The sequence below is a fragment of the Halichondria panicea genome, chromosome 3 (assembly GCF_963675165.1).
Source record: "Halichondria panicea chromosome 3, odHalPani1.1, whole genome shotgun sequence".
In the NCBI taxonomy this organism is placed as follows: domain Eukaryota; kingdom Metazoa; phylum Porifera; class Demospongiae; order Suberitida; family Halichondriidae; genus Halichondria; species Halichondria panicea.
The window spans coordinates 2,718,721-2,734,377 of NC_087379.1; the positions used below are offsets into that span (position 1 = coordinate 2,718,721).

At 43.0% G+C, this 15,657-nt stretch overlaps 1 protein-coding gene and 1 long non-coding RNA gene across 3 annotated transcripts; both read left to right on the forward strand.

Moving 5' to 3' along the window:
* The first annotated feature begins 90 nt into the window (after positions 1-90).
* LOC135333599 (uncharacterized) lies at positions 91-1,290 on the forward strand. Its single transcript, XR_010393993.1, has 2 exons — positions 91-440; positions 910-1,290. It is a non-coding gene; the product is annotated as an uncharacterized LOC135333599 (long non-coding RNA).
* Positions 1,291-1,646: 356 nt separating this feature from the next.
* On the forward strand, positions 1,647-15,547 carry LOC135332982 (xanthine dehydrogenase/oxidase-like). 2 transcript variants are annotated; one of them, XM_064527923.1, is made up of 27 exons: positions 1,647-1,972; positions 2,022-2,108; positions 2,200-2,686; positions 2,746-2,803; positions 2,924-3,123; positions 3,309-3,435; positions 3,492-3,553; positions 3,633-3,918; positions 4,298-4,465; positions 4,603-4,679; positions 4,747-4,840; positions 4,928-5,037; positions 6,889-7,085; positions 7,949-8,143; positions 8,237-8,368; positions 9,236-9,399; positions 10,098-10,255; positions 10,984-11,339; positions 11,390-11,477; positions 11,530-11,616; positions 11,679-12,010; positions 12,220-12,397; positions 12,563-12,691; positions 12,864-13,172; positions 14,450-14,656; positions 15,092-15,259; positions 15,350-15,547. In XM_064527923.1, the coding sequence occupies exons 3-27, from the start codon at positions 2,630-2,632 to the stop codon at positions 15,398-15,400; spliced, it is 3,990 nt and encodes a 1,329-aa protein (XP_064383993.1). In that variant the 5' UTR covers positions 1,647-1,972; positions 2,022-2,108; positions 2,200-2,629; the 3' UTR covers positions 15,401-15,547. The 2 variants fall into 2 exon arrangements, with proteins under 2 accessions (XP_064383993.1, XP_064383992.1); XM_064527922.1 differs by having other exon boundaries at positions 4,747-5,037.
* The last annotated feature ends 110 nt before the right edge of the window (positions 15,548-15,657 follow it).

Genomic DNA, 15,657 nt, shown 5'->3' on the forward strand with positions numbered 1-15,657 from the left:
CCAATGTGATGGGCCACGCCCATCTATATGAAAGTGAATGGCTCCAGCTGGTTTGGAGCATGCAATCACTGGCAATGCTAAGGTGAGAGAGAGAATATCAATTTTACAAACTACTTTACACTACCTATCCGGCCCTCACGTCACTCTATGTTGCGTTGTGTCCACTCAAGAATTAATGCATTCAGGCACTCCTTTTTACCAGATTACCATTCATCTGGAATAAACTACCAGAAAAGGTCTCAAATGCTGCCTCGTACCATAGATAGTAAAGGAAAGGGATTGGAAACGCATCACGTGCACCAATGTTTTCAACAGAGTCTGGATGGCACATCCACTTACGATTTTTAATGTTATTCATTGCTAGTCAAAAGGTCATTTGCTGTTTTTAAAGCTATATTTTTGGACCTCAAGATCATTCTTTCAGCGTTCAAGCCAATTAAGTGAGCTATTTGGGTACATAAAAACATAAGCTTTCCAATGGTAGTGGTACCATAAAGTTTGGATGTATATTGTACCCAAAAAAGTGTTTTTCTACCTTGAAAGTTAGGGTGAGTTGTTTGCAGGCGCTTTATTACTCAATAGGAGGTAACAAGGATTGATTGCACGAAAGAATCTTTTTCTGGCATGATTGAGCTATAAGGTGGTATGTGATATAAGAGGCATGTTACATGGATTAGTGAGTTATACTTGGTTTTAATCAAATTTATTCTCGTTGTAGTGACAATTTTGTGGGCGCCTTTTCTCAATAATGCTTTGGCAGATTTTTATTTTTTTATTTGTATGTTGTATTACTCATGCTAGTAAATGAGGTGCAAATGATTTTGGAGTGATCAAGACACCCACTATTGATTTACAACAACTTTTTTACGTACATGTTTTTTAACGTGATTTATATAATTGTCTTTTTAGGATGTGAAGCAAAAAGCTCGTAAGAAAAAATTCAAGTCATCCTCGACCTCAACCAGATCCTACCCTCTCTCGACAAAACAAAAGCATCTAGGAAGATATAAATTCAACCATAAGACACTTAGTAACCTCACCTGTCACCTCATCATTAAGTACATATATACATGTTTAGTTTTGCTTGTGTGTATACACTGTAGTTTTGTAACCACTTACTTTAAACATTATATAATTTATTGACATCCCTTAGAGTACAGTATTACACTTATGATTAGTGTCAAGACGGAGTTTAGTAAGATAATAAATACATTGTTGTCGTGTTTATAATTATGTAACTAAAATAGATCTACTGATATGGATGCCATCATGAAGCCCTTATCCTTTAACTACACTGTCCACAGTATGAGCTTAGACATGCTTAGGGCTCCAGCTTGAGATACTCTCATAATTATACCATGTGGCTTCGATTTACGCCGCAATGGAGGGCCTGTAATCGAGGCTACAATCCGTAAGTAGGATTGTACCGTATGACGTAATGCGTTTCCAATCCCTTTCCTTTACTATCTATGCTCGTACTCATCATTCAAACTGAAAATTGTACTTTAATTCCTAGCTACATAATAGTGTTTTTTGTGACTCTAAGGGGAGTGGTCTTTGTATAGGCAGTTGCCTCACCACAACCCTTTCCTTGTTGGGATAAAATAATCAAATCAAATACCATAAACACACCGTAATAACTATATCTAAATCTCTACTCTAGCCTCAGCTTTTCACACTCCATATTATTCATGGTGCGTAACGTAGCGTAGTAATGAGTATTATATACTGTGTCTACCTCCACTTTGGTAAAACCATTCCTGACTCACAATACAATTTGGACTTAAGCTAATCTTAACAAGAGACTCTCACAAAGACCTGGGAGTGACCATCCAAAATAGTCTCTCCTGGGACAAACATTATCAACAACCTATGTTCGAAGGCCTACAGCTGTTTGTACCTCAAACACTCAATGCTCTCATGATCTCCACAAAAAGAATGAATTCTATTCTATTTCTATGCAATGTTTGAGGTAAGAGTGCGAGACTTGTGTATCTGGGTTATATGACCTTCAATACCAGTATGGCAAAAGAACTGGGTGCACAGCCTAACAGGAGGAACAACGTTATCACAACTCTTTCTGGACCCAAGTACAAGAAAACGTTTGAGTCCGTAGTGTGTATAGACTTAGACTAGAGATAGAGATAGCTTAGAGTGAAATGTTATCAATATAATTATACGGCCCAACATTTTACACAGCATGGGGAAAGATGTGTCTGTACAAGGAGATTCTACAATACTACTGTTTCTTGCTGGACCCAAGTTACAAGGCTAACACGTAATTATTATGTAGGCCAACAATCCTTGGCAAGTAAGCTGCTCTGGCCTGTAATTAATGTTGTAAGCCAATAAGCTGTAAATGGGATACAAGGCTTCTAAGTCTGTGACCCCTGCACTGAGGCGTTTTGCGTTTGCAGAGTGTATAGCTCTTGTGCCCATGCACAGCATTTTACGTAAAGTTGGTAAAGGGTGTGAGTACAAAAAACAAATAATGCAATGTTATAGCGGTAAAGTACATAATTCGGTATAGAGCTTAGGGGACAGGCACGCCCATCTATATAGAGCTAGAGAGTATAAAAACGTTGAGAAGGTCCCTATTTATTTATGAGCTATTATCAATATTATAAACATGGATGAGTTAGAGGGAGCCAAGGAAAGCATCTCATTCTATGTGAATGGAGGAAAGGTGAAGTATGCATGCATTCCAGCCTGCTATCCATGCATGGATATGATACATGTTTGCAGGTGATTGTGGAGAGTCCGGACCCGGAGACTACTCTACTGTACTTCCTAAGGACTCAGCGTATCCTCTAATATTATAGCAGAATGAGATATAGCTGTACCATGCAAAATTGTACAATTAGTCTATGTGTATAATAATTATACTGCATGATGGACTTTCCTTAGCACCCCGCCCCTCTAGTTCGCCTAACAGGTACTAAGCTTGGGTGTGGAGAGGGTGGTTGTGGTGCCTGTACAGTAATGCTATCCTGGTGTCAGGGGGGCCTGGTTACACATGCTGCTGTCAACGCTTGTCTTGCCCCTCTCTGTTCTGTGGATGGGATGGCAGTCACTACGGTGGAGGGGATAGGTAGTTCCCGCGGTATCCTTCATCCTATCCAGGTGTTTTAACAAAATATAATATCAGCTGCATTCGTTCCCTTCCTAATAGTTTCAAGTGTTTTCAAAGCACTGTTCCCTGTATTCACTGTTGTTGCATATATATATACAATATATACAATATATACAACTACTTCCAACCACAATATCTTACAATGTTCCCCCTCTCCTGGACCCTATTCTCCCAGGAGCGTATAGCGCGTGCCCACGGGTCACAGTGTGGTTTTTGCACCCCCGGGTTTGTCATGTCCATGTACACTCTCCTCAGGAACACCCATGCCCCCTCAGAGAAGCAGATTGAGGGAGCATTCAAAGGTGCGTGTACAATATCACCTCTGTGTCTCTAGTTACTGTGCGTGTGTTTCCCTCAGGCAATCTGTGCAGGTGTACTGGATACAGGCCCATCCTAGAGGGATTCAAGACCTTCTCACAGGTGAGCGTCAACTGTAACCCCCACAGACTGCCCTCCTACACAATGCTCCCCACACAATGACCCCCACACAATACCCCAGACTGGCTGCTGTGGAGGTGCTACCAAATGCTGTATGGATGTCAAAGGCACTGATGGAATCAAGACGATCAAAGGTCCTTCTGTCCTCTTTGATGCCTCCAAGTTCCGACCCCTTGACCCTACCCAGGAGCCCACTTTTCCCCCGGCACTTAGGGCGGAGCCTCTCATCCCATTGGCTATCAAAGGGCCGAGGGTATCATGGTATCGACCTCTGACCTTGGACCAGTTGCTAGTGTTGAGAGCAAAGTTCCCTCAGAGCAAGTTGGTCATTGGAAACACTGAGATAGGTGGGTAGTTGTCAAGGAGACTGTGAGGTGGGGAAAATTTCAACATAAACGGCATCAGCAAGCTTTATTCTTTGATATAGTTATTATACTGTAACATACTTCATATACCGTATAATTATATGCTCGATCAGAGGCTGCTCTTGTATAAAGGCCGCACTCAAATAGTAGCCTCCCTTGCTAGCAAAATGAAACATTTAGTAGCCGCGGCTCCTGATCAAACATATACGGTACATGTACTTGCTACAATACTTGCTACAATAGTATGCATGTGTGTGTAATGACCATGACTTTGTGCTATTCAAGTTTGCAGTATCTCATGTTGTGTGTGTGTTTGTGTGTATTCTTTTCATTCCCCTATTTCTGTTCCATACATGCCCAGGTGTGGAGGTTAAGTATAAGGGAGCCTTCTACGATACCCTCATCAGCTGCTCTCGAGTACCTGAGCTCAACAAGATGACGGTCACTGATGAGGGACTAACAGTGGGAGCATCTGTAACACTCAGCCGACTAGAGAAGCAACTCAAGCATCAAGTGGAGTCTCTGCCAGGTTGGTAGGGCATTAATTGTATTGCGGAATTTTTGTAGTGTTCTAACGTTGTTTGTGTTCAATCAATGATGTATTCAATATACATGTAGCTCTCAGAATTACTTTGTGCTTAGATACAAGTTACTTGTATTATACAGAGTACAAGACGAGGACCTTCTCTGCTCTCCTGGAGATGCTGCGATGGTTTGCAGGACAACAGATCAGGAATGTGTCGGTCAGTATACCCCTCTACTAGCACTCTATATCCCATCACTCAACACCCCCCCCCCCAAACCCCGCAGGGTATAGGGGGAAACATATGCAATGCTAGTCCAATCTCAGACCTCAATCCAACTCTGCTAGCAGCTGGAGTGAAGCTCACTATAGCAACCAAAGGTATGCAAGCTATTGATGCTTCTATATTGTACAGTTACATTGTTTGTATATACTATTTGTCAGTAGTAGCTCCTTTGACCACTACAGATGCTAACAGGGTGATTGTGATTTACCCCAGCTTCTTCACTGGCTACAAGAAAACAGCCATTAAGCCAGGGGAAATACTACTATCAATCCTCATCCCCTATACCAAAGAGGTAGGTCATGTGATCACTCAGTGGCGTGTCTATAACGAGGAGCTTTGGGGGCTTGAGCACCCCCTGGCCTCCCAAACAACCATGAGAGTAATCTAGCAATCAGACAGGTCTAGCTTACTGAGTAGTTGTGTCTCAAATTCTCTCTTATATGCAAATGAAAGTACATTGGCTAGTCATGACCACACCCTATTGAGCATGCCCAATCAGCGGCAAGTTATACACTGACAGAGTCTCAAAAAATGTTGACCTTTTTTTAAGGACATTTGAGTTCTAGAAACGCCCCTGTGACACTGTACATGCTAGTGTAGAGGTGTAGAGGTAGGTCATGTGACTGTGTGGTATAGTGTACATGTGTTGCCCCACCCTGACATGTAGTATCAACTATGAGTTGCAACTCTCTCTCCACTATATATTTCCCACACTCTCTCCCCCTTTCTTCCCCACACTCCTCCCCTTTCTTCTCCACTCTCTCCCCCCTTTCTTTCCCACTCTCTCCCCCTTTCTTCCCCACACTCCTCCCCTTTCTTCTCCACTCTCTCCCCCTTTCTTTCCCACTCTCTCCCCCTTTCTTCTCCACTCTCTCCCCCTTTCTTATGGAGTGCCGTTTGTATCACAATCCTTTTTTTAAGGAACATGTCCACGGAGAAGGCCCTATTCCTCGAGCCACGGATATTTACTAAACATCGGTGTTATAAAAAGCAGTGATATTTACTAAAAAGCAGTGATGTTTAGTAAAAAGCAGTAATACTTAGCAGTGATACTTACTGAAGCAGTGATACTTAGTAAAAAGCAGTGATGTTTAGTAAAAAGCAGTAATACTTAGCAGTGATACTTACTGAAGCAGTGATACTTAGTAAAAAGCAGTGATATTTACTAAAAAGCTTAGTAAAAAGCAGTGATGTTTACTAAAAAGCAGTGATATTTACTAAAAAGCAGTGATGTGGTTTAGTAAAAAGCAGTGATATTTAGCAGTGATACTTACTAAAGCAGTGATACTTAGTAAAAAGCAGTGATGTTTACTAAAAAGCAGTGATATTTACTAAAAGCTTAGTAAAAAGCAGTGATATTTAGTTATGGTCGTCAAATATACAAGTAGGTCGAAGGAATTAATATCACTGCTTTTTAGTAAACATCACTGCTTTTTACTAAATATCACTGCTTTTTACTAAATGCTTTTTACTAAATATCATGCTTTTTAGTAAACATCACTGCTTTTTACTAAATATCACTGCTTTTTACTATTTGCACTGCTTTTATAACACCGATGTTTAGTAAATATCCGTGGCTCGAGGAATAGCACCTTCTCGTGGACAATGTTCCTTAAAAAAGGATTTTGATACAAACGGCACTCCATACTTTCTTCTCCACTCTCTCCCCCTTTCTTCCCCACACTCCTCCCCTTTCTTTCCCACTCTCTCCCCCTTTCTTCCCACACTCCTCCCCCTTTCTTTCCCACACTCCTCCCCTTTCTTATCCACTCTCTCCCCCTTTCTTCCCCATACTCCTCCCCTTTCTTTCCCACTATCTCCCCCTTTCTTTCCCACACTCCTCTCCCTTTCTTTCCCACTCTCTCCCCCTTTCTTTTCCACTCTCTCCCCCTTTCTTCTCCACTCTCTCCCCCTTTCTTCCCCACACTCCTCCCCTTTCTTTCCCACTCTCTCCCCCTTTCTTTCCCACACTCCTCCCCCTTTCTTTCTCACTCTCTCCCCCTTTCTTCTCCACTCTCTCCCCCTTTCTTCCCCACTCTCTATCCCATTTCTTTCCCACTCTCTCCCCCTTTCTTCCCCACTCTATCCCCTGCTCTCCCCCACATACTATATATACAATGTATCCCCCATTGTTTCCTTGTAGTATGAGTTTGTGTTGAGTTACAAGCAAGCTAGGAGGAGGGAGGATGACATTGCCATCGTCAACGCTGGTCTCAGAGTCGTCTTAGCACCACCAGCAGGTGATTCTGACTGGACGGTTGAAGACTGTTGCCTTAGTTATGGAGGTATGAGTTACATAACTACGGTGGCCAAGAAGACGCAAGCTTATCTCATTGGAAAGTGAGCACACACATGTACATTTTTTATAGTGACATGTACAGTAATGAAATAGACAAAGACGTAATTAAGTGTACGTGTATATGGGAGATTATTTGTGAATGAAGCGATATAGAGTTAGTGCATGTCCATTCATTGTGAGATGGGATTCTGCTGTAATAGATCATTATTATACGGCAGCCGCACGAGGGATACGGTAAAGCTGACTGTGTGTGTGTGTGTGTGTGTGTGTGCGTGTTCCAGCCGTAACTGCTCAACGGTTGCAATACAACGGACATCTAATTACAGCTTCATAGGCTTCTAGCCATGTTATCTTGGATTTTGATTTGTGGATTTGCAAACTAAAGCTTCTTTTTCTAATTTTACTTACAGTGAAGGTTGTTGCAGTCTCCTCAGAATCGTGTGTAGCATTATCTCTTCGTACAAAGGTTCTAATCTACTCATGAGTTAGCCTCGCACTAAGCGTTAGCTATTTGGTAGCTACAACAGTTAGAAAAGAGCTGCTAGCTATTCGTAAGCCTAGTAGCCATTTGTGAACTTGACCTCTTGCAGATCGACACACACCTTATTCTTGTAGATCTACTGCGCATACGCACGCAGCCCCATGTGTGAGAGAATCCAGATCCTGGCAGAATCGAGGTCCTGGTAAGCCACAATGCTACTATTATGCAATGATAAATTTTTACAAGTCTACATGTATGCTGTCTTTTCTTTGTGTAGTCTCCTCTCCACAACACTAATACTTTTTGAGCGAAAGCAAATCATGCATGGCAAGAGGAATTAGCACAGCGCAGCTTGTAACACTCGTTGTGTTTAGTACTAGTCCAATAATAATTATTGTCATTAATGTTGTTGTCCCTCACCAGGCCATGGTGTGAGTCTACACTAGAGGCAGTGTGTCCACTACTCCTGGAGGATCTGCCCCTCCCTCCTGATGTACCCGGGGGCATGCCAGACTACAGGCGCTCTCTTGTCACCTCCTTCTTTTACAAGTTCTACCTTACCGTTCTCTCTCGTTTGAGGAGTGAGCCCCTGCCCCAGGATCTCATTAGTGCCACAAGGTCAGTGGTGCACGGTCATCTCCTGTGTAGATTAATAACACTGTTCTTTTCAACTGTGATATTACTAACCCACCTGCTGTACTTACCCCTCAGGGTGTTTGAGAGACCACCAGTGCAAAGTTGTCAAGGGTTTCAGAGTGTTTCAGATGAGCAGCTACCAGAGGATAGTGTGGGCCGTCCCATGATGCACCTCTCCGCTCTACAGCAGGCGTCCGGGGAGGCAAGGTGAGGGGGTGGTGGGTGGGGCCTGTGCAGTCCTGCTATGTGACAACCATGCAAGATCGGTTAAAAAATCCATTGCTAATTTTGACTGCTTTTCAACACTAAAAGATACATTCTATAGCTCTCTGAGGTGTACAGTGCCTGTAACCTAGGGAGTAGAATACAAACATTTGTACTTAAGTGTATCTTGAGTTTGGAACATTTCTAAGAAATGATGCTGATACCATTGTGTAGGTGAATGAATAAGCTACAAACATATTCAAAATATTTCTCTAAAACATTGTTATAGTGGAAAATCATTTAGGTGAAAACGGGGATGATTGTAAAAAAATGTATGTAACATCAATTATCTCTGGAAGTAAAATGTTTCTAGAAAAATTGCTTCTACCAAAAGATAGACAATTTATTAACAATTACATGTGTAAAAAAATTAGACCTTAGCCGAAAAATTTACTTGAAATCTCTCCCTAAGCGAAAAGGCACCCAAAAACACACATAATGGAGTACGAAACAGCGTGTGTACTTATGTAGCCGATTTTAATTCATGCATATGTTAGCTCAACTATCCACTGATGTTATGCCAGAGTTCCAGACCTTAGCCGACAACGGTTGGTGTTTTTCCTCCCTAAGCTTTTGCTCACTATAATAATTTGTTGCTATTGTAAAAGCAACCACATACCCACCACCTTAGGTTGCCATGGAAACATTTTTGGATATGTTGAAGCTCAAGCATTCACCTACACGTTGGTATCATCAAAATTTCTTAGAAATGTTTTAAGGTCAAGATATTCACATTTATGTACCAAAATGTGGTATTCTACTCCCTAGGTTACTTGCACTGTATATAGACTACATGTATCCCCTGCATAGATACATGGACGACATCCCCCCCACAGAGGGGGAGCTGTACGCTGGCCTCGTCCTCAGCACACACGCTCACGCTAACATCACCGTCGACTGGAGTGAAGCCATAAAGCTGCCAGGGGTCAAAGGATATGTGGGTGTGACAGATATTCCAGGAAGTAATGCTACAGGTACATGTACAACGATTGTATGAATTACTGTAGGACCTAATAATTGGGGCTGGCCATAACTTTATTTTGCTTTTCCAATTAAGGTTACGATGCAGTGTTCACCCACGCAGTAATTATCTAGCAGTAATCAAGCTGTCTTGACTGCATATACTAGTCGTCATTTTATGCTAGATACTGCATGCTCTTTGCCATGAAGGCAATTATGTATTGAAAGGAGAAAGTGACAGGGCGGCTCGAAACAATTTCTTCAAAACAATGAGCAGTTAGCTTGTGTATAGAAAAATAGTATAGTAAACTCTTGCATTTTTCTTCAGTTTGTAGATAGATAGAAGCAAGAACTCTTCGAACCACCCTCAGGAATATCATCCTAAACTGCCGGTAGGTCACTGTTTAGTTCTTGGTTGAGTCTTTCTTAATTCTCTACTATTTGGCGACTAAAATCGGCTATGACCACACGATCTTTACGGTAAAGTTTTGCCATCTAGTTAGTGGCTAGCAAGCGCTGTAAATAGTTACTTATGAGTAGTGCAATAGTGTCATTAATAGAAACAATATCTCTCTTTCTCAATAAAAATAACAAGAAAAATTGATAATTCATGAGCGAACACTGCATCGTAACCTTAAAATGCATTCTGTAGCTTTAAGGGTGTGTGGCTATCATATGACCCTGTCCTACAGCATCGCTCTGACTCATGCAGGGCCGTGCTTGGACGAGGTGGTGTTTGCCGATGGCAAGGTGAATCTGATTGGTCAAATAATTGGACTAATAGTTGCCGAGAGTCAGCCCCTGGCCCAACGAGCGTCTAAACTAGTCAACGTCACCTACCAAGACCTCTCCTCTGTCATCTCCATCGAGGTGGGTGGGTGGGTGGGTGTAGTCAACAATTTATGATTCTAGAAGAGACTTTCAAAATTTGAGTAAAAGTATTTGCCAATTGGTCGCGGCCAGCGGGTATAGTAGTCAGTCTGTCTGTCTGTCTGTCTGTGTATTTTGAGTCTGCTCACCTGCATGGATGTGATAGCACTGTGTTTATGCCATGGATAGCCTCAAAACAACAAGGTAGTAGCAAGGGCGTATGAAGAAAAGAGGGCATTGAACTAACAATCTATGTATTATAAATGGGCGGGTTTTTGTCTAAAAATAGTAAAGAATGCATTGCACGTACACTTTATACTCTAGAGACTAGCCTTGTTTTTTACTCTATTCCCTAGTGGGGCGGTTGGGCTAAATATAGCATATCCTGCTGACTCATCAATAATACGACGCATACACAGTATACATTGTGAGTTGCATGCCCTCTTCCTTCATACGCCCTTGGTAGTAGTTTTCAAATGGTGTAACCAAAGTTCATATTCGATTAACAAAAATATTTGCCAATTTGGCCAAACCATGGATAGCCAAGGCCGAAAAATAACATAATATCGACGAAACTTTGAATATTAACACATCATTTGAAAGGTCTCTTTCTAAGCCAGACTTTCAGAAAATCATAAAATTTGACATTGGGTCAACAGTACTAAGTTATATGGCTGTTGAAAGATTCAACTCTCTCTCCATGCATGGTACTCTTAATTATCTTACAGGATGCTATAGCTGTCGAGTCGTACTATCCCACAGTGCTTAGGCTGGAATCAGGTGATGTAGACTCCGGCTTCTCTGACTCGGACCAGTGTTTGGAGGGAATGGTGCGTGTGGGCGGGCAAGACCACTTCTACCTAGAGACCCAGGGCTGTCGTGTTGTACCCAAGGGAGAGAATGGAGAGATGGAGATTGTATCCTCTACACAAGGAGTGGAAGCCACACAGAGGTGCGCTGCTAGGGCTTTGGACGTACCCTATAATCGGATTGTTGCCAAGGTAAAGCGTATTGGAGGTGGCTTCGGAGGTAAAGAGACACGATCCTGTTATCTATCAACCGCTGTTACCGTGGCAGCTAACAAGTGAGGGGGTAGTATGGTTTGGTTCCCATGTTGACTGAGTTCCCATTCAGATACCAAGTTCCAGTGAGGATCATGTTGGATCGGAATGAAGACATGATCTCGTCGGGTGGCAGACATCCATTCCTGGCTAAGTACAAGGTAGAAAGAGTTCGCTGTTGCGTTGTCCTTGTGTGTACCTTTGTTGCCTCAGGTTGGGTTCACCTCTACCGGGAGATTTACCTCTATTGACTTCCAGTTTTACTCCAACGCTGGCTACGGACAAGACCTCTCAATCGCAGTAAGTACAACTAACACGTACAGCAAAATAAATCACATTTTACTGATTTTCTCTGCCTACAGGTTTTGGAAAAAATTCTAACTCACTGTGACAACGCGTACAATATTCCTAACTTCCGAGCGGTTGCTAGGGCTTGTCGTACGCACATTGCTCCCAACACAGCGTTCCGTGGCTTTGGAGGGCCTCAGGGGATGATTATAATGGAGCAAGTAGTATCTCATGTGGCGAGCGTACTGAGCATACCCAGTGAAGCTGTGAGAGAGCTGAACATGTATCGTGATGGTGACCTCACGCCCTGGGGGCAAGTACAGGCACAGTGCTCTGTGAGGAGATGTTGGGATCAACTCAAGCCCGTGTTTGAAGAGAGGAAGAGTGCAGCTGTAGAATTCAACAAGTGAGTGGGCAGTACGTGGGCATGCAGTGTGTAAACATGTACGTTTGTTACTGTAGGTAGGCAGTGCATGTACGTGTACTAATTTAATCCGATTGGTCTCCGTTGGTTAGATTTGAGCCGTTTCGGTAGCTATTGAGAGCCTGTGATTTTTTATTCAATTATTGATACTTGTTTAGTATTGCTTTAATACGATTGCTCTGTCTCTTCAGAACAAACCGCTGGTGTAAAAGGGGCGTGTCACTGGTGCCCACTAAGTTCGGGATATCGTTTGGTGTCACGTTCATGAGTCAGGGTGGTGCTCTCCTGCACGTGTACACTGACGGCTCTGTCCTCCTCACTCACGGAGGGATGGAGATGGGACAAGGGCTACACACCAAGATGGTGCAGGTATGTATAGGGTACACATTGGTACCAGGAGCACATAAAGAGACAGACCTTCTAACTCCAAATATAAATCGAATAGCTGATATTTAGTAGTGTGGCATAGTGCAGCTATAATATATAGTGCTGTACATGCAACATTTCAATTCATTATAATGTGTGCGTGTCCAGGTGTGTGCTCGTTGCCTTGGTGTTCCCCCTGAGGCCGTGTTCATCTCAGAGACCTCCACTGATACGGTCCCCAACTCCATCCCCACAGCTGCCTCCATGTCCACTGACCTGTATGGCATGGCCGTAAAGGTGAGTGCGTTAGTACTGGTAGGACTGGGACCTTCAATTATTGCTGAATCTGCTAGTTCTAAGCTCCACCCACACGGTCACTATGGTTTTCGCCCACGCGTTCATTACTTCTAGAACTATTGAGCAGCAGCAATAGCTTGTATTTTCACTGACCCCTTGCCCCTCCCTTTAGGATTGCTGTGATCAGATTATGGCCCGCCTCAAGCCTGTGATGGATGAAGACCCAGAGGGGGGGTGGGCAAGGTGGATACAGAGTGCATACCATCGTCGTATCAACCTCTCTGTACAAGGTTTCTACGCTACCCCAGGGCTTGACTTTGACTGGGAGAAAGGGCGTGGTAATATGTTCGCTTACTTCTCGTATGGAGCAGCTGTAGCGGAGGTGGAGGTGGACACTCTGACTGGAGACTTCACCGTGTTGAGGACTGACATTGTCATGGACGTAGGAGATAGCATCAACCCTGCCATCGATATTGGGCAGGTACGGCAATACATGTGCATGGTGTAGATAAATTTTTGTATATTTCGTATTGTAGAGCATCGTCGAAAATTATACGAAATTATTTTACTGTAAATATGGTCAACGTAACTATCTTGAGCTGTACGAATATTTATAATTATAGGCAATTCATATAAAAATTTGCACCGCCGAAAATTACCCGCTACATGTATAATACATAAGGTATGTCAAACTCGCTATATATACTATCATTTTATTTGCTTACTAACTACCGTACGTATTACGGTTATATAGCATATTTTAATTTTTATATTAAACAGGTGAAGTCTTCAAACTAGCTAAAAGATCTTACCAACCCTTACACTGCTTTTAGCATTCATATACAGTGGAACCTCCATTAACGACCACCTCCAAAGACCAATCACACGCTATATAACGGCCAAGAGCTCAGGTTCGGATTGAAACTACAATGACTTCAATGTAAAGCAACCTCTCAGGAGCGGCCACCTCTCTACTCTGTATAACGAGCAGCTTTCTAGTCCCCAACAAGCTTTAGCAATGGAAAATAACCTCCCAGAACGGACAGCCACACCCAGAATTAGCAGAAAATTATTGCTGAGATAGCATTATTTTGCACAATCGTGAACACCTAGCGGTAGCAAGGGCGTATAAAAGAAGAGAGGGCGTGCAACTCCACTATCAGTACACGTAGCTAGCAGAGTTTAAATGTGGGTGGAGGAATGTGTGCATTTGCATGAAGTGCTAAAAATAGAAATTTCATTTCATGCACAGTCATGTACATTCAACCGCCCACGTTTGAACTCTGCTCATATAGGAGTTACATGCCCTCTCTTCTTTTATACGCCCTTGGCGGTAGCTTGTCTCTACAGCCTTTTCAAAGTTTGTATGAACTAGAGAAGCAGTTAGCAAAGCTCCAAGATTCATTTGCAGCAGGAATTGACTCATAGAGCATAGTTACATGTGGTTGGCAATCGAAACCTCACAACGAAGACCACCTCTCTATAATAGCCAAAAGGCTGTTCCCCAATGGTGTCCGTTTTATGGAGGTTCCACTGTAATACCGTATAGTGGGTAATTTTCATGGGGTAAAAATTTCGTTTGACTTCACTGCTTGCACTGCCTTGCATGTGTTCCGGTAAGCTACGCCTACGTTTTCGTGGAAGTCAGCTTGCCCACGAAAATCATTTACCCCACGAAAATGACACGCTACACGGAGGTAAAATCACTGATATTGTAATGTACAGTACACCTGTTTCAATGTAGTTTTACTCCCCCAGGTGGAGGGTGCGTTTACACAGGGCCTTGGTCTGGTGACCCTGGAGCAGTGTGTGTATCTGGAGGGGAACCAGAGGACCCAGCGAGGGACCACCTTCACTACTGGACCGGGTACCTACAAGATTCCCTCTGTGTCTGATGTGCCTGTGGTGTTCAATGTTAGTCTGTTAGACAGGACGCCCAACCCCCGGGCTATCTTCTCATCCAAGGTGAGGGGGTACTGTAAGCCACACAATACTTACAACAGCTGATGTTCAGTACGTCATGTAAGACCTCAATTTAAGGGGAAATAATGACGATTCCATTAAAAAATATGTTGAAGTTCCAATCCCTCTCTCGATCCTTTATCTATATGCATATCTATTATACTATATAGATCTACAAGAATGGCATCCCCTACCACACCTATACCTATACTGCCACTATTATAAAACTAATAACTCGTTGTGTGAAGGCTATTTATATCCATGCTGTAAATTCAGTGCTATGGCATCCAGGTGAGTAGACTCAGATATCACAAACAAACAAACCAACAAACCAACGGACTACTATACCCGTGGCCGCCCACGTGCCTCGGGTAATAATACTCTCGATCCCTGCATGCTCTGTTAGTTAAAAAATTATGCCCCCCCCTCCCTATACAGGCTGTTGGTGAGCCTCCACTGTTCCTGGCAGCCAGTGTGTTGTTCGCCCTGAGGGAGGCCATCACTGCTGCACGAGCTGAGAGTGGAGTGAGTGGCTACTATCGACTGGACAGCCCCGCCACCTGCGAGAGGATACGCATGGCCTGTCAGGACAAGTTCACTCAGCAGGTGTGTGTCAGATGGGGGTGGTTGTTCAATATTACTTGTGTGGTCTTGTGATGCATTCAATAATACACCCTCCCCTCTCTCTGTGTGCAGGTGTGTGTTGTTGTGGACCCTAGTGCAAAAAGCTGGACTGTTGAAGCATAGACGTTGACTCTAGACCTATTTTAGAGTTTCATGCATGTTAAATAATTATTACATATCTCGCGAGCAGCCCGACGTCAGAGAGATAGAAGGACGTCTAGTAGAGGTCACTTTCACATGATGTGACATGATATCATTGTTACCTATCAACACGTCAACTATTTTTTTAATGTCAAGTACGTGTTGTCAGACTATTAGACATGTCATAATCAACAAAACAGTTAACTTCGTTAGTCGCTTCTTTTCCTGGCCCGACTTTT

Bases quoted from the DNA above. Each gene is read 5' to 3' on its own strand.
- LOC135332982 (XM_064527922.1), top strand. From the start codon at position 2,630: ATGGATGAGTTAGAGGGAGCCAAGGAAAGCATCTCATTCTATGTGAAT. The intron at 3,436-3,491 runs GTGCGTGTACAA...TGTTTCCCTCAG, and splicing joins GATTGAGGGAGCATTCAAAG to GCAATCTGTGCAGGTGTACT. The intron at 7,086-7,948 runs GTGAGCACACAC...GTCCCTCACCAG, and splicing joins CAAGCTTATCTCATTGGAAA to GCCATGGTGTGAGTCTACAC.